The sequence below is a fragment of the Phocoena sinus genome, chromosome 18, assembly GCF_008692025.1.
Source record: "Phocoena sinus isolate mPhoSin1 chromosome 18, mPhoSin1.pri, whole genome shotgun sequence".
Taxonomy (NCBI): domain Eukaryota; kingdom Metazoa; phylum Chordata; class Mammalia; order Artiodactyla; family Phocoenidae; genus Phocoena; species Phocoena sinus.
In genome coordinates, this window is record NC_045780.1 from 10,049,202 (window position 1) to 10,068,473 (window position 19,272).

The 19,272-nt window shown below is 36.3% G+C and overlaps 1 protein-coding gene across 1 annotated transcript; it reads left to right on the forward strand.

Annotated features, from left to right (window-relative positions):
- The first annotated feature begins 1,803 nt into the window (after positions 1–1,803).
- RFC3 (replication factor C subunit 3) lies at positions 1,804–16,682 on the forward strand. Its single transcript, XM_032611746.1, is given in 13 exon segments — positions 1,804–2,015; positions 4,572–4,709; positions 7,346–7,413; positions 9,337–9,434; positions 11,476–11,657; positions 12,739–12,875; positions 12,967–13,065; positions 15,125–15,146; positions 15,148–15,195; positions 16,393–16,453; positions 16,456–16,514; positions 16,516–16,548; positions 16,550–16,682. Coding segments are annotated over 13 exon segments (1,068 nt in total). The 5' UTR covers positions 1,804–1,928; the 3' UTR covers positions 16,586–16,682.
- Positions 16,683–19,272: the final 2,590 nt, after the last annotated feature.

The window sequence follows — 19,272 nt, forward strand, 5'->3', positions numbered from 1 at the left end:
GTTTGCTGGCTGCTGCTGTATACTCATACCTTCTTCTCTGAATACTTTCATGTTCTGGCTCTCTTCTGAGCAGCCATCTCTCACATCCCATATATTCAAGGGTCTGGAGTGAGATTGCCAGATAAAATACAGAACGCCAATTAGGTTTTAATTTTAGATAAACAATGAATTTTTTTTGTATAAGTATGCCCATGCAATATTACTGCAAATATTGCATGGTCATAGTTATACTAAAAAGTTATCTGGAATTCAAATTTAACTGGGCCTCCTGTATTTTTATTTGTGAAATCTGGCAAGTCAAGGTGAGCTAGGTGTCTTTCTTATGCATTGTTGTCCCCTCCACACCATTTCTGCTTCCTTAGAACTCGCAACTTTGAAACACAGGTCTTCAGACTCCACTTTCTACATGAACCCCTCCTTGTTGAAGTTGTCTGCCATGCTTGTTGTCACTCACGTCAATTCATTGATTGTTTTAGCACCTGATTCACTTTCCTTCTCATGGTAATAATTTCATTATTTTTTTATGATTCCAGTATCCACATATATGACACTTCAATACCCTTGCTTTTGATTTCTTTTACCTTCTAATTTCAAACATCTCAATTCAACAGGGTAGGAGCATAGGGATTGTGGAGAGTTTTGCAGTATTAAATAGGATGGTCAGGGAGGCCTCACTGAGGAGGTGACTCCGAGCAAACGGGCTGAAGAGGGACCCAGCTCCGTTGACACTTGGACAGAAGTGGTTCAGGAAGAGGAAATCATAAGCACAAAGGCCTTGAGGTAGAAGTCTCCCAGGGTGTTTCAAAAGTTTTTTGAGAACAGAGATTGTGTCTTATACTTCGTGGTGTTATTTTTTTTCTTTTTTTTTTTTTTTACACGGGCCTCTCACCCTTGTGGCCTCTCCCATTGCGGAGCACAGGCTCCAGACGCGCGGCTCAGTGGCCATGGCTCACGGGCTTAGCCACTCCGCGGCATGTGGGATCTTCCCGGACTGGGGCACGAACCCGTGTCCCCTGCCTCGGCAGGCAGACTCTCAACCACTGCGCCACCAGGGAAGCCCGGTGGTGTTATTAATTGTGCCCAATAGTTTCTTGCCCACAGGAATAATTCAGTAAATATGATGATTCAAAGAATTCAATAAATTCTTGTGTCATAAGTGAATGAGAGGGGGCACCTTGATAGAAGGTTATTAAACATATTTGGAAATCAATTCCTGTCCTGTGGCAGTATTTAGGATTTTGAACAATATGTAAAATAAAAGCATAAGTTAAATAAGTAATTAAAATTACATACACCTAGAGAAGTGCATTTAAGAGGTGCAGTTTGAGTGGCCACATTTCTGTAGCTTTTCACGACCTTTAGATTCCTTTGTTTTAAATTCAGTAAGAATCTTGAGGAATGGAGGTAAGGAAGGGTAGTGAAGATTAGATATCAGTTTTAGCGGTTTATTCAATAAAGCTTCTTTTGGTGCCTGCCAAGTGAGAAAAGCCGGATATTTTCTTGTGCCAAAAACAGAGCTCCATACAGTAAATATTTTGTAAGTTTCTGTAGAACGAATGAGTGATTGAATGAACGAATGAAATGAATTTAGGAGGATGGTCTCTCTTAAGTTCCCGAATTTGACTCCTAGAGTATCAGAGCCAAATTTCCAATTTTGCTTAATAATTACTGTACTATGATAGAGGGTGAGAACAAAGAAAATGATTAAATAAAACAATGAGCCTTAACGAGTAGGTGATATCCGACTTTGCGCCCAATTCTGTCCGTACTAGGCTTCCGTAGTCTTTCCGCCCCTAACTCGTTTACGCCGCCGCGCAGGTAGTGATGTCGCGAGATTTGGAGCTCGCGGGAAAACTTGTTTGTGAGTCCGGAGCGGAGGGCGAGCGCGCGGGAAGTTCGAGTGTCGGACCCCGGGAACTCGGGCCAGCATGAGCCTCTGGGTGGACAAATACCGGCCCTGCTCTTTGGGACAGCTGGACTATCACAAGGAGCAGGCGGCCCAGCTGCGCAACCTGGTGAGTCGGCGGGACGGGGCGGGGAGAGCCGGAGGAGGGGAGGCCTTCGCTCTCCCGCTTCAGAAGGTGATGAATGCTGTGGAGAAAAGTAAAACTGGGACGAGGACACGTTGTGGGGGCGGTGCCTGTGCTTGTAAACCAAGAAAGTCTCCCTGAGGACTGTCATCTGAGCCGAAGCTTGAAGGAAGTGGGAGAGCCCACAGTAGGGAGCTCCGGGGCGAGGAGTGGAGCGGGTAGAGGGAACAGCAGGTGCAGAATGCCTGAGGCAGGAGTGTGCACAGCCCGTCACTCGGGAGGCCAGTGCGGCTGGCTAACCGTGGGCCAGCGGGAAGAGGAGTAGGAAATGGGGGAGTTTGGGGGTGGGAGGAAGTGCAGATACAGTAAATTTTAATAGAGTGAGATGGGAAGCCTTTGGAACGTTTTGAACAGAGAAGTGACATCATCTGACTTTTTAATAGACTTACTTAAAATGTCTTGGTGTTATTGCCCGCATTTACAAAGAGGAAGATATTGGGTTTATTAATTTCTAAGGTCATTTTTAATTCTAAACTATGTGGTATTAGGTTGTCCTTAAGTTTAATTCCTTAATGGAAGATTTTTCTTTTCCTGTCGCGATGCCTATTTTTATGTTGTAGCTGATAAAAGTATCTAATGGCAGTGCTTTGTGAAAAACAAACTGAAGTTTGTAGAGAGTGGAGATGGAAGAAGGGTCTTGAGTAGAAAAGCCACTTATCTACTCTTTTTAAGGGCCTAAAGTACCACTTCCTGATGCAAGTGTTTTTGCTCAGCCCTCTGGGCTTCCAGTACCCATCTTTTTCAGAATTACAGGTACTATTTGTAAAGTTTTTTTTTTAATGAGAAATTATAATAAAAGAACTCCATCCTTATATATGAAAGGCATTAGAAAAGTTGGTGGTGTTGTGAGAGTGAAGTGTTTTTTTAAACTCTCTTTTAAAATTATTGGTATTCCAATACTAATACTATACTAATTTTAAGTAAATCTGTTAATTCAGTATTTTATTTATTTTTAGTATTTAAAATGCTGTTTAAATAAATCTAAATAAATGTATCCCATGGTTAGGAAAATCAGAGTCAAAGCTGTTCTAAGAAAATGCAATTTATAAATGAATACAGCTTCATTTATAGGCAAATTGCATTTTCTTACAATAGCTTCGACTTTGATTTTCTTAACCATGGAATATATTTTATATTCTATTGCCAGTTTTCTATTATATCGAATTCGGAATAAATATTTGCACAAAAATTTAGTGTATTAGTCTTGTGTTAATAGATTTGGCTTTTCAAAAGTATTCACCTGTTTACCTTTGAATCTACAACCTAATAAAAGTGTGAAACATTTGCAGCATAACTTATTTTTGGTGAGATAGAAGTTTAAAAAAATGAAGGCTATATTTGTGGAGTACCTACTATTTTCCATGCATTGTCTTAGGTAAATAGTTCCTTTCCTTGACACTTTTTTCTTTCAGTGCCAGAGATAGATGAGTTTACAGAGTATTAAAATTCACTGTAACAAGCACTTCTGTTAAGATACTTATTTTCATTTTTTCTAAAACGGTTATTTATAAAACTTTTGCTCCACAAGATTTTATGCACCTGAAGCTAAGGTCTGTGTTCTTGTCATCTTTATAGCCTTCATAACACTGATCCCCAGGCCTGACTGAGCATCACAATCACCTGGGAACCTTTTTTAAAAACAAACAATCTTGTTTTGAAATGCAGCACTGTCAGCGTCCTACTCCATTCCCTTGCTCTTAATTTATAAAATTACACAGACCGACTTCCAACTCCCTGCACCTGTATTTCCTGAAGGCTTTCTCTTGCTGACACCTCTAAGCAGACTTGAAATGTCAGGGAATTAATGCCCTCTCTTTCTCTCCATTCACTTTCCCAAGCCTGCAAAGGATTGATGAGAGGTAGTGTATCATACTCCAGCTTCTCCACCCTTGGGTGGTTTAATAGTGTGGTGTATTTTACACTGGCTTCAGGAGTATCCACAGCAGGATCACGCCCCAGATGCCCAGAGTGGTATTTAAGTTAACAAAACTGTTGTTGGCTGCCTTCCTTCCTTGCTTTCCTGCTCCCCTACAGTTTTCCTTTACCTTCCAAATAAAACCAGATGCACTCGTTTCTTATCAAAGGGACTATTTGTAGAAGCCCAAACGACGACAGGCATCAGTCTCAGTTACTGAATCATAATCATGTGGATGGGGTCCGGTAATTAGTCTTTTTATTAAAAGTTCTCTGGAAGATTCTGACAGTCAGCCAGGTTTGGGATTTCTTGCTTTCTAGCATATAGTGTTGTATCTTACATGTACTATGCTAGATATATAAATTATATAACATTAATCCCAGGGGGATAATCAACATTTCAGAGTTAAAGATCTGTCTCTCTATATATACATACACACACACACACACACACACATTTTTGAAGTTTCATAGGTAGAGACACAAAATATTTAATACTTGAAAAGTAGTTTACTTCTACACGTTGGGCAGTAGTTTGGGGAAAATGCCTTGTTCTTTTTTTTCCAGGTGCAGTGTGGTGACTTTCCTCATCTGTTAGTCTATGGACCATCAGGTGCTGGAAAAAAGACAAGAATTATGTGTATTCTACGTGAACTTTATGGTGTGGGAGTGGAAAAGTTGAGAATTGAACATCAGACCATCACAGTAAGCATTTCACTTTGAGGCCCTCCAGATATTTAGAGCAGGAATTTTTAGTCCTCATCATATAGGACCCTTTGCTGCCCAATGTGTGATTTAAGTAAGAATTTCACAGGTAATCCTGTTGTACAGGATTGAGAGTTGCTGATTTATAGACCTAAGTATTATAACCAGACAGAAGTTACATTACGTTAGAGAAGAAATATGAGCAACAGGAGACTTTGGGTAAGATGTAGGTGGTGGGATTCATTTCAGATTCGAATTAGTGTCAGTTGGAACTAGAACTCAAGTTTCTAAAGTTCATTGTTCTGAGAGCAGTAGTGGGTATGGAAAGGGAATGATTTGGAGAAAAATTTTAAACGTGGAATCCGGTGACTCGGTAAAGATTGGGCAGCTGACTGCCTGGGAGAGGAGACATGAGGCTCTGGGATGTTCAGAGTTCCCATGATCTTGCCCTGGCTGTGTTTTGTAGCCTCATGCTATGCAATGCATTTTCATACTCTTTCCTTACTGACAGTGTTTAAGATCTAGCTGAAATGTATCCTCTTGGAAGTGCCCCCCCCAACCCCGTTATAATTAATGTTTCCTCCTACAACCCATAGTTTATACTTTTTAGAGCATTTTAGAGTTTTGCCTTGATCATAGTTATTTATACATCTTGACTCTGACAAGATTGTATTTGTTTTGAAGTTATATAGGGTAAATTTTATATTTTTGTAAGTTATACTTGACATGTGGCATTATATTAGTTTCAGGTATACTGCATAGTGATTTGATGTTTTTATGCATTATGAAATAATCACCACAATAAGTCCAGTTGCCATCATTTTCATGTTCTTCATAGCCTCTGGTATAGTGTCTTGCACATATTAGGCACTGAAAAAATGTAAACTGAGTGACTGGACAGTAGATTGTGCTATTAATAGAATCTTTAGGAGGATAAATGGACTGTAGGCTAATGTGGATTAGCTTGTGTTTAGACACATTGAATTTGAGATGTTGGTAGTACATCCTGGTGGAAATTCTTTAAAATATGCAGGGACAAATTTAATAAGAAAGGTAGTAAGAAAACCTTATACATAATCTTATAAAAGGACAAAAAACAAGAGCTGATCAAATGGAAAGATGCATCATGTTCTCAGTAGTATTTAAAAGTATCTGTTCTCCCCATGTTCAGTATAAATTTTAGTGAAATTCCAATTAAAATGCAATTTATTTTTTTAATTGCGTGAAGTGATCTTAAAGTACATTTCTGAGATTAGCTAAAATAATTATGAAAAAGAAGATTTGTGAAGTGGGACATGTGTTTATTAAACCATACTGTAAGCCTACTATAATCAAAACAATAATTGCTATGGCATTGGGATAGAGGATTACATCAGTGGAACTGAATAGAGAGCCCAGAAATATGACAGCCCAAGATCTATTTCACATCAGTAGGAAGAGGATTGGTCAGCAAAATGTGCTAGCATAACTAGTTACCAACCTGTAAGAAAATAAAGTTGAATCCCTATTACACATAATTTATAAATCCAGATCAATTAAAGGCTGAAATGGTAAAATAAAACTAAATTTCTTAGAATAGAACTTCTTAGACAGTATGAACAGTGTGTGAGTCAGGAGCACTTTTTTTTTTTTTTTTTTTTTTTAGGAGCACCTTTTCATAAAAAACATGGGAGTTGTAGAAGAACATATATACTTGGGTATATATGAATTTTAAAAGTTTGTATGACAAGATAATATACATAAGATCAATAGAAAAATGAAGGATTATAAAAAATATTTGAAAGGAATGTATTAGATAAAAGATTTTACAAAGTGACAATGGAAAAACAACCTGGTAGAAAACTGAATAAAAAATGGCCACAGGAGAGAAAGATAAACAGTCAGTAAACCTATGTGAAGATGTTTGACCTTTGTGGTAGTTGAGGAAAAGCAGTGAGAGTCTAATAAACACATACATACGTATAAAAATTTAGAGAACACATCATCTTCAATCCAGCAGATCTTTTATTGGGAATCTGTTACATAGACGTGAAAGCAGTGCATGAGACATGCACAAGGATGTTAATTATGGAATTGTTTGAGATTGTAAAAAGCAAGAAACAAAATGCCCATCTGCATGATTGGCTGTGGGACATCCATGTTATGGTTGATATGCAACTATAACAGCCTATACCACTTGTCTGAGAAGGTTGTCTAGATGTGTTGTTAAGGAAAAGCAAAACACAGAGAAATATATATGATTGCCTCTTTTTAACAGACTCTATGTAGTAATGTATTAGTATGTGTTTATTTTTGTGTGTTATCATGGAAAAGGCTGTGAAAGGACATAGGCAGATTGTTTACAATGATGATCTGATAACAGGGAATGGTTTGGAGATTACTGGAGGTAAAGGAGAAAAGTGATCACACTAAAAACAGAATGTGTGATGTGACCCAATGTACATAAAAACATGTATGTTTACATGCACCTTAAGAAAGGAATGGGGTTAATGAATTTGAAGCATTAGTGGTGGTCATCTAAAGTTTTCTTTCTTTAGTAAACATAAATTGTTTACATAATTAAAAAGAATGAAATACAGAAAAGAGGAGAAATAGTCATGAATAAACATTAAAAAAAAAACTTTCTTTGTCCACAGACTCCATCTAAAAAGAAAATTGAAATTAGCACTATTGCAAGCAATTACCACCTTGAAGTTAATCCCAGGTAAGTTGCTACTACATAGAAATAAACAATTTTAGAATAGTGATGTTCAGACTTTTTTTAAAGAGTAGAATGTTTTTTTGAAATAAAATTATGTATGGAAACAATATATAAAATAGATAAAAGTGAAGCTGCCCTGTGTGAGATGGGGAGCCTAGAATCTTCCTTCTTTCCCTTCTCTTTGATACCCCCCCAGGTCAAATAATTTTAATTAAGTTTTCTTGCTCTACAGAGCTCTGTGCTTTACACAAAGTATTTTGCCTAGTCAGTAAGTTTTTGTTGAATTATATTGACTCATTCAGAACTGGTGAGCAAAGTGTGTCTAAAAAGTTTGTAAATGCCTGAAAGAATATTTCAGAAAGTGAATTTGGGTTCCTATTTTCTTTGTTTCAGTTTTTTGATTAGAGGGTATTGTAGTCCATCAGCCACTGTCTGTATTCTCTATCATGAGATAATGACTAGGATCTTGTTGGGAGGCACATTGAAAACTCATGCCACAGCAGTTACGTTCTGCTTAAGTAAGTGATGTAGAAATGATTGTATTGGGTGTAAAGTTGGCTAAGCCTTCAGGGTTCTACGGGGTCTGATATGTTCTTGAAGGAGAACAGAATCAAGGACATCTTCAGGCAAAGGCAACTTTATGGGCAGTGGCACAGCAATGAGATCGAGCATCCCTTTCTAGACTGAATGGAATAAGAGGAAGAGAGTTTTAAGTTAATGTGTATTCAGTAGCAGGCACTGTGTGGGAAGCTTTACATGGATTATTTAGTCCTCAGAACAACCCTAACAGACTGATATTATTTTTCCTAGGTATGTCAAAGAAAAAATTAAGGTTGGTGGGAAAGGGTCTGATCGTAAAAGTAGAGAGTGGTAATTCCGTGGACAAAAGTGAATTATTTTAGATTCTGGACAAGGAAATGATTATAAAAGAAACACTGTACGTATACTGATCTAATAATATTGAATTGAGACAGACAATGGCTGTTTGGGAAAATAAACTAAATCTGACTTCTATGCTCTCTTTTTCTCTTCGAGAGTTCCTCTGTAGCAAGAATAGTCAGAGGGTAAGCTGTTTGTTTTTCAGGTGTTTTAAATTGACATTCAGCCTGAATTAACCAGGTGACTTATTTTGGTTTGTGAGGTGCAGGACTTAAGTGCTAAATCAATGATATTGGTATAAATGACAGGTAATGCCTGTAAGTCAGCAGCTTACAGAGTACTGATTTGTGTGCTAAACTTAATTTGCTTATCCCATCCCCTTGTGAAGACCCTGAATCAACTCTGCTTGTGCTGAGAGGGACTTGTCTAGGCTTGTTCTCTCTCAGGCCTTTACTATTTTGGGGATGAGGAAGAGGAACAGAGATTAAATTTCTGTTCCAAGGAGTTATTTTTATATTTTAAATTAGCTCTGACTAGGTATGAATTATAGTGGGTACAGAAGTGTCAAAGTATTTGATAAGCTGTTGATAGCTATTGCTCTTCTTTTTTTTTTTTTTTTGCGGTACGCGGGCCTCTCACTGTTGTGGCCTCTCCCGTTGCAGAGCACAGGCTCCTGACGCGCAGGCTCAGTGGCCATGACTCACTTTTTTTTTTTTTTTAGTCTCTTCCCTTTTTTTCTTGATGAGTCTGGCTAATGGTTTATCAATTTTGTTTATCTTCTCAGTAAACTTAATATAAGAACATGCTTGGTGTTTTCAGTGATATTAACCAAATTGTAGTTGAGTATTGGAATATTTTTAGTATTTAATGACCCTAAAACACTTCACTTTTAAAGTTTTGTGAATGTAATAGGTGTTACTCAGTTTGATTAAAATTTTGATCACTTAAGATCTTCAACATTTTTCGTACAATGCCAGATTAAGAATAAGGGCATAATACTTTCTAAATATTTACACACATATTTACCACTATTTTTGTTTTGTATAGTGATGCTGGAAATAGTGACCGGGTAGTAATTCAGGAGATGTTGAAAACAGTGGCACAATCACAGCAACTTGAAACAAACTCTCAAAAAGATTTTAAAGGTATGTGATAAAAAGATTTCTTATGAGGCAGACACTTAAATTACAAGCAGTGGGTATAAGAGAAAAATGTAGTGGGGAATGTAAATTCCATCCATTTAGCAAATATTTATTAACCTCTTGTTCTGTGCCAAGTACTATGTTACCTTTTTTTTTCTTTAAATATGTAAAAGTGAACAAGAGAGACATGATCTCTGCTCCTGGGAATTTATAGTTTAATGGAATTGAATTTTGGCAGAAAGAGAACTATTTGTGCCACCCATGTGTTACTTTAGAACTAGATAAGTAATGAAAAAATACTTAATTTAAAATAAGAAATTGCATGATTTAAAAATAATGGTTCTTAGAACCAAAGTGACATGTTCATTATCAAATGTTTAGCTAAACAAAAGAAAATTCATACCAGCTATAATCCCTGTAATAGTTACTCTTAACATTTGCAATATTATTTATGTGCATATATATGCATATATTTTTACAGGAGATTTTTGGATAAATATGCCAATATTTAATGCTTTTGATATATTTTGCCAAATTCTTCATGTGAAAGAGGGTATAGCTCTGTGCTACCACCAGCAGTGTTTAGGAATGCCCGTTTCTCTCTAACATTTATCAACACTGGATAATTATTTTTAATCCTTGTCAGTTTGAGTGGAGAAAATAAATTGTTTGTACTTCGTTTTTTTTTTAGTGAATGTGATGATTTTATCTTTTGTTCATTGCTTATTTTACTGTTTTGTAAATCACCTGTGCATATTCCAGTATATTTCTTATCTTTCCTCCTCAGTCTGTACTTCAAAATAAATAAAAAATTTTTTTTTCAAATGCTCTCCTGTATCCATTAATGTAGTTTTATGATTTTTCTTCTTAGTGTTTAGTATTATATTACTGGATCTTTTAATGAAACTGCTTTGCATTTCTGGAGTAAATGTCACTCGGTTGGGATGTGTTAATTTTTAAAATATGCTGCTGTTTTCTCACCTAGCAATGATTTATTTTTTTATCATTTTATTTGGTGCTATCCTTGTCAGATACTGGGATCAATCTCCTTGTCTTTATTTTTCCTGTTCTGTTCAATTTCGGTTCTAATTCCAGAACGTCTCCAAATTGTGAAGTGTTATCTTGGAAGGAATATTCATTTTATTATTTTCAGTCCAATGTTCTCTCAGACCTTATTGCATCAAGGTTCCTTAGCTCTTAGCCATGAATTGAGCCCTCTGAGTGCTGTTCTTAAATTGGCCCATGATATTTCCAGTGTGCTTTTGTGGGTGATTTGGGGTTCTCCTGTCCTAAAGGCTGTCAAAAACCTGGTGGATCCCAGCCACTTCCTCCCACACATAGTTTCTTGTTCTCACTTGCTTATATTTAGGGTTCTTAGGGACAACTTGTCACCTAGTTTTGATATAAATGTTGTCTTGGGTCTTGGAATCTTTACTTGTTCTGTCTGTTTTTATGGGAGAGATTCAAATGCTACAAATGCTACCACTGTCATCTTCTAGAAATAATTTAATACAGTGAAATACAACAGTTGGATTCAGTCCCTACATACTATTCCTGAAGCACTTTAAGGCCAATCCTTGGTTATGACCAGATGGAATCTTATTATACAAGTAACCAGATGTCTTTATGCCTTATTTGCTACATCTCTTGTGCCAGTGTTTTCCAAAGTGTATTCCTTAATGCTAAGATGTTCTACAGAAATGTGCTCCTGAGATAAATTATTTTGGGTAAATGCAGCACAGTATATCCTTGTCGTGGTGATTTCTACTGTGTATAAATATAATAAAGACTGCAGTAAATTCTACAACAAAATAACCTCTTTAACTTTGTTTAGCCTAGTGTTTCTTAGGCTTGTTTGATCTTAGAATGTTTTAAAATAAAAATAAAAGAAATTATTCTCGCCATACCTATAAGTTTTGCATGTCTTCTCCAAAGGGGAAAGTAGTATATTAGGCTTATTATTTAGGATTTCACTCTGAATAATGAGGAGGAAGAGGAAGAGAAATACTTACGTTAAAGTTTGTTTTGTTTTTCCTTGACTCAGTCGTGTTATTGACAGAAGTTGACAAACTCACTAAAGATGCTCAGCATGCCTTGCGCAGAACCATGGAAAAGTATATGTCCACCTGCAGGTTGATCTTGTGTTGCAATTCTACATCAAAAGTGATACCACCTATTCGTAGTAGGTGCCTTGCAGTTCGTGTGCCTGCTCCCAGCATTGAAGATGTAAGTCAAGTTAAACTTTTCAGAAAAAAATTTCACTTCAGATTCCATGCGTACTGTGTGTACATCCCTGTCATGTTTGTTTTTGTGAAAACATAGTGAGCTATATCAGTAATTTAGGAATAGCTATGGCCTGGATGCTAACTATTAGTATACGTATAAACATATATATATATATATATATATATATATATATATATAATATATATATATATATATATATATATATAAAATACCAGATACCAATATATAGAAAATGTTCTTCCATTAAATCATCTTTTACTTTAAACAAGTAATTATTGTGGATTTTACTAAAGTAGGTAAGGGCTAGTTATTTAATGGCTTCTGCTTTAACCTGATTTAACTGGCTTATGGAGGAGGCGTGAATATTCAGGAAATAGATTGTGCAAGAAGATGATTTGGGAATTCCTAGTCCCCTGTTAGGGGACCAAAGTTAGTCTGAAACATAATACATTTTTTTGTTTTCTTTATCATTCTTAGTAGCTGTCAGTAGAAATACCAGTTTCTCACAGGCAGTTTTCTGCTGTTTAATAGATTTGGGACAATTTTATGCAAAGTGGGGATAATATGTGACATTGTATTAGTTTCAAAGTAGTTAAAGTAACTTTATTATAAGTTTCACTTGTAAAAATTTTGGGGGTGATAGAGTTAAAAGTGTCTATAAAGCAGCAGCACTGCCAGGTTACACCACTCCCATGGGCACCATTCAGGTCTTAGTTCCTGAATCGTGTGCACTTCAGCTTGTACGGCTCTACTTGGCAGCCTTGTGAGCAGTATCTTTGCCCCCAGCATGAGACCCTTTGTCTCCAACTCCGTGTTGCCTTGAGGAGGCAGGCTGTCAGGCTTGAAGCTGGGACCAGAGCTTCCTCCAGTTGCACATCTAGCTGCTGCCTCTTCCTGACAGCTAGGCTAGACCCCTAGCTTCCTGCTGAAGGAGCAGTGGGTTAGGGTAGGGTAGTGACCAAAAAAAAAGGTTGGGGAGGGTCTATAAAGATATTAACAGAAATTGTCTCAGTATGCTGTTTGACAGATTGCCCATTTTTGTTAATTATTTTGTTTGTAGATTTGCCATGTGTTATCTACTGTGTGCAAGAAGGAAGGTCTAAATCTTCCTTCACAACTGGCTCGTAGACTTGCAGAGAAGTCCTGCAGAAATCTCAGAAAAGCCCTGCTTATGTGTGAAGCATGCAGAGTGCAACAGTGAGTGAAAGGGGGGAAGTTACCATGGGAAACATTTTGGGACATAAGCCCACTTTCATTTAATTTATTGTGTTCTCTTTTTGTCATGTAGATATCCTTTTACTGCAGATCAAGAAATCCCTGAAACAGATTGGGAGGTGTATCTGAGGGAGACTGCCAATGCTATTGTCAGTCAGCAGACTCCACAGAGGTAACCGTTGTAAAAGATCACCATGAAAGTTTGGTCATTGAGATAGTATTCTAAGTTTTAGGTTAGCTGTTTTATGCTAATACCATGCCATTTAGAATTATAATTAAATCTGTAATAGTACACTTATAAAGAAAAGGTAGGATTTAATTTTAGAAATTTAGTGGTTCAGAATAGTTAGCATATGATATCATGGCTATTGGCATGTAAATGTGGAACTTCTACATAAATTAAAACAAATTTTGGAAGTTTTAGGTTTTTCCCAGAATCTTGGATGATTTAATATTAATACATAGCATGATGTATCTAGCTTTCTAATATTGAAAATCACAATATATAACTTTGTATTGATGTGTCATAGAAAGACCCTAGACTGTGGGTCAGACTTCTAGTTCTTCTACTGATTTTTAGCTAAGTGTCCTTGAGCAGGTGACTTCATCTTAGAGCTTCAGCTTTTTCATTTGTACAATGAAGATGCTATTATTTTTACTCTGCCAAGGATACTTGTACCTTTGTTATAAGAGCAGAAGAGATTGTGTGATAATGGATTGAGAACTAGAAGACCCGGTGCTCATGTGTGATGTTAGGCTTTGTTAAGAATAATATTGTGTATATGCCATCAGTATTTAGGAAGTGTGCTGTGCATATTTGCTGTACGGTTGTTTCTGTTTACTTCCTAGGTCTCTTCTTCAGTAGTAGACCATGCTGAGAGTACTTCAGCCACTGCTTGTTTGATTTATCATGACAGCTTTGATTGAGAAGGGCAGTCTGCTCTTCTCCAAATCAAGAGTGACAGTCTTAAGGCCCACTCACTACCTTTGGAACGTCTAGTGAAGGTCCCTTAGGCTCACTGAGACACAGTTTGCTACTGTTTTTTGCCTGTCAGAACTGAGAAACCATCTTTGGACTTTAGAGAGGGTTGATTCTTTTAGGAAACAGACTAGACTGAATGCAACCACTGAAATGTAAGCTTCCCTGGTTTACGTGAAAATAATCATGAGAGGATTATGCCATGTTTCTTTTCTTGTATGGTATATCTGATGAATTCTTATTTTTATAAGAAATTCTTCAAAGGAAATGATAATATGTACTCTTGGGCTACCATATAGATGAGAGGAGGTGAATAGTCATAGATAATGGGTATGTGGTATTTGCATTGAATTCCTATTAATTCATTTATTTTAGTTGAAATTAATAGTTTTCGAAAAGTGCAAACGTTTTAGGTAGGTTCTTCAGAAAAGAAACCTTGACTTTAGGAAAAAATGTGCATTCCGTTCTGTAAAATATTGTCAAGCAGTGAAGAAATTTCAGGCTTTAAAGAAATAAAATTCAAACAAAGCGTGTCTTGGGAGCCTTTTACTTTCATAAAATATTTCCACGCTAAAGATGAGTTTCTTGTTTTTGTTCTGATTTTAATGAAGAAAAATTGGCGGTAGTAGTTGAACTTTCCTGCTCTTAAGAGATTTAGGTACAGATGTTGCAGTATTTGACTATTTGACTATTATTAGATGTATTTTTAAGACTTCAGTTGATTATTACTTTACTTAATTATTCTAGCTGCTGTGGCCCTTTCCTCCAGTTTCCAAACAGGTTTTGGCAGCTCATAAATGAACTTGTTCGAGTGCTGCTGTTGCCTATTTAGACTAACAGTTTTGGGAGTTGATGCCATTATGCTGTATAAAAAGAAATTTCTCTTAATTTCAGAAAACCTTGGAGCTGTGCACAAATACTGGGATGGCTTGTGTCATTCTGAACATTGGTCCACACAGTACCAAATGGCTCCTTCTGATTTTTGACCCCTTAGTCTTGATTCTTGTTTGACCTATCTTAGAAAATTCATAATTTTCTAATTTGAATAGCAGCTAATATTTAGTGAGCAATTATTATATCATTTTAGAAAAATGAACTGAAATTAGGATAAGCTTCCATAGGTGTATCTTAAGTATGATAAGCCATTTAAGAAAATGTCTGTATTGGGATGTTTAATTCGTAAACTAAGACAGTACAGAGGAAAAATTACCTCCTATTTTTTATCACAGAATATTGTTTTGTTTTTTTATAGGCTCCTTGAAGTTCGTGGGAGACCTCTATGAGCTTCTGACTCATTGTATTCCTCCTGAAATAATAATGAAGGTATCCTGATTTCAAATTTGAACTGTTTATAACCATAAAACTTGGACTTTGTGTGATCTCAGGGCTTTTGCTGCACTAAGATACATTGTCACCTCTTCTGTCCAGCTCATTAGTTTCAACAGATATTTATTGAGCTTCTGGTGCTTCAGGCACCTTAGGGGGTGTTGAAGGGGACGGGTGGGCCTGCCTTCAGAGAAGTTGCATTTTTGTGGGGTGAAATGGGAAACGAAGCAAGAGGATTTCAGAATGTTCCAGGTGCCACAAAGGAAGTAACAAGGTGAAATGGTAACAATGGAGGGCAGGGTTATGGAAGGTCAGTGATGGCTTCTGTGAGAAAGGTATGTTTAAACTAAAACTTGAAGGATTAAAAGAAGGGAACCATATAAGTAGCTGGGGAACAAGTATTGCAGACAGCAAGGCCCGGTGCACTTGAGTAATGTGGTTAAAGAAGGAGGCAGAGGGATATTGTAAGACACAGTTTTAGGGCTGATCTAAACCTAATCAAACTCCCAGCTGGATAGATAGGCTGACTGTTAGATTTTAGGGAACACACTGTTTTTTTTGTTTTGTTTGTATTTATTAAAATTACTGGTAATCCTTACATGAAAAAAATTCAAATGATACAAATATACAAAGAAAAAAGTGAAGCTCCACACTCTGTTTTCCATAAGACCTCTTTTCTAGTCACATAGAAATAAGCCCATATATGTGTGTGTTTCACAAAACTTCAGTGTCCTGTGCTGTTTTTTTTTTTCCCCTTCTTTTTTTAAATTCAGCAGTGTAGTATGGTTGCTGTTTCATGACAGTACAGATTTACCTTATTCTTTTTAGTGGATGGGTGGGATTTCATTATATGACTATACCACAGTTTTTGGATATGACCCCCTGTTGGTGAAGCTTTAGGTTGTCTACAGATTATTATAATTAATAATGCTGCGGTAAGCATCTTTGTACTTATATCTTTGCACCCTTTGTACATTTAAATATGTAGAGTTGGAATATGAAAGATAACTATCACATTTTTACATTATAGAATGGTTATGTACTTTTGGATGAAGTCTGCTGGTCCATCAGAAATAAAAAAGAACATATTTAACTTAAGTTTTACTTCCTTTTTGAATGAGAGAAATAAAGCATTTTCAGCTAATATTTTTAAAAAAATGATTACTTTTTTAATTACTAGTTATCTTTCTTTAGGGCCTTCTCTCAGAACTTTTACATAATTGTGATGGACAACTGAAAGGGGAAGTGGCCCAGATGCAGCTTACTATGAACATCGTCTACAGCTGGGTAGCAAAGCCATTTATCACTTGGAAGCATTTTGTGGCCAAATTTATGGCACTTTATAAGAAGTTTCATGGAGGATGGATTGGAAGGCATGATATTCTGACATCTATCAGTAATTCTTCCTAATATTTCTCAGTATCAGCATTTACGTTAAATTTATATTGGAAGAGCTACAGGTAAAATAAACTAACTTTACTTAATTATGTCTTATTGTGGTTTTTGTAATAATTCCTCTGAATATTAATCATTATTCTCTAGGTTAAATTAATTGCTCCTGTACTACTGAAGTGTATTGAAAGGATACAACTAGAAACTTTAGAGTCTAGGAACATGATTTTAATTTACTTTAAAAATTTGTTTTCCAAGTATGCAGTATTGATCCTCTCATTTCTGTATACTCTCTCACCTGCTGGAGGAAATTTACACATAAGAAAGCAGGGATTGTTTTCTATCCTTCAGATGACCATTTTTGGCCACAGGTACATAAATTTTTGCTTGGTAAGTCATTACGTTTAATCATTTTTTCCCTCAACCAAGAATTATATTTTTGCAGGAAATATAGGAATTAATTTTGAAACGTAATAGCATGGGTGTGGAGAAAATTGCACATACCATTTCTATTGAAACTGTAGAATTCCAGCTTTTATTTTCAGTGATTCAGATAAGCATGTTTTCATTAAGTACTTGAAGACTCCTGAAGAATATGCATCACGTAGTTCTGAAGCAAAGGTATATTACTGTTGAAATTACTCTTTGAACAAGTATACTGTTGTATTATTGGTCCTGTCCTTTGGAGCATTTTTTAGTTCAGGAATTTGGTTCATGGAACAAAGGGTTTGCTTGACAGAAGTTTATGACAGGCTCTGTATAAGAATATTAGCAAGACCTGCTCTTATAGCAGTTGGTGATAAACAATCAGGAAGTGTTTGATTGACAAAGACACAACTACACACACACTGAAAAACCTAAACCTGGGAAACTGTTTCAGGTTAAGATAAATGATTGTTTGCCCTTTTTATGGGGTGGCGGGGGGCTGGTACTAGTCAGGTCCCAACTGGAAGTCTCAGTCGTGGGGGCTACATGTTAGGAGGGATATTGACATTCTAACAGAGAGCTAGGAAAGTGAGGTTTGGAAGAGCTAAGACTGCTTTAATTTGGAAAAAAGGGAAGTTAAAAAATATGTATGTTAGGAGGGATATTGACATTCTAACAGAACTAGGAAAGTGAGGTTTGGAAGGGCTACGACTGCTTTAATTTGGAAAAAGGCAAGTTAAAAAATATGTTAACTCTTCCAGTGTTTAAAATGATGCACTTGGAAGTATGAGTGGTCTTATAAATTATGTTTCTCTAAAGCAGTGCTTCTCAGAGTGGAATCCCTGGCAATCACCAGCATCACCTGGGAACTCAGAAATGCAAATTCTCAGGTCTCATTCCAGGTCTACTGAATCAAACGATCGGGATAAGCCTCAGCAGTCTTTGTGTTGTACCACCCCTCCATGTGATTCTGATGCACACCTCAGTTTGAGAACCACTGCTCTAGAGAGGTAGACTTAGGATCAATGGATGTAGGTTGGAGAGAGGCATTTTAGTTCCCTATGAAGAAGAATTTTTTAACTGCAGCTCTCTTAATAATGGTATGGGAGTCTTGAAAGCTCCTTAGAAACAGCAGGTGTTCAGGGGAGAACTGATGAATAATGAACTGCTTACTACATGGTAGGCCATTGCACTGGCTATGTGTACTATTTCATTATACCCTTACCACTCTGTGAAGTATTATCTCTGAGCTAATGAATAAGAAACTTGAGATGTAGAGAAAATGAAGTATAATTCATACAATAAAACATACCCATTTTAAGTCTGCAGTTTGATTTTGACAAAGGTATTCAGTGTAACCATCATCCCAATCAAGATACAGATTCCATCACCCTGAAAGTTTCTTCCATATCCCTTTTGCAGTCAGCCCACCCCTACCCCAACTCAAGTGGACAGTTGATCTGCTTCCTGTCATTATAGATTAGTTTTGCCTGTTCAAGAATTTAGAGTCAAATACTGTATGGTCTTTGGTTAAGGCTCATTCTCTCAGAATTATAACTGACATTCGTCTATATTGTTGCATATTTCAATAATTTCTTTAATGGTCATTGATCAGTGTATGTTTATATACACTTTTACAACCCATTGACTTGTTTATGGACCTTTGGGTTTCCAGATTTGTTTAGTATGAATAAAGTTTGTTCTGAATATTTCTGGAAGTCATTTTGTGGACATATGTTTTCACTTCTCTTGAGTAAATACATAGGAATGGAATAATTAGACCTAAGATAGGTGTCAGTTTAACTTTTAAGAAGTCACCAGATTCTCAAAGTGTACCATTTTATATTCCTACCAGCATTGTATGGGCATTCTAGTTGTTCTCTATAAAATTGGTTTAATTGATTTTCTATATTGTCTGTTTTATGTTTCATTGATTACCTTTTCTATCTTTTATTAATCCCATCCTTCTTCTTTTGATGTAGTTTGATCTTATTTTTCCAGAGTCTTAAAATGGACGTTTAGGTAATTGACTTTAGAACCATTCTCTTCTATCGTTTAAAATTACAAATTTTACCCTGAATACTGATCTAACTTCCTCTTACAGATTTTGATATCTTGTGTTTTCATTTCCATTTAGTTCAAACTATTTTTCAGTTTCACTTGAGATGTTTTTCTTTGACCAAATGATTACTTGGAAGTGTGTTGTTTAATTTCCAAATGATTGAAAATTTTCAGATATATTTTAAAGGCTTCTCT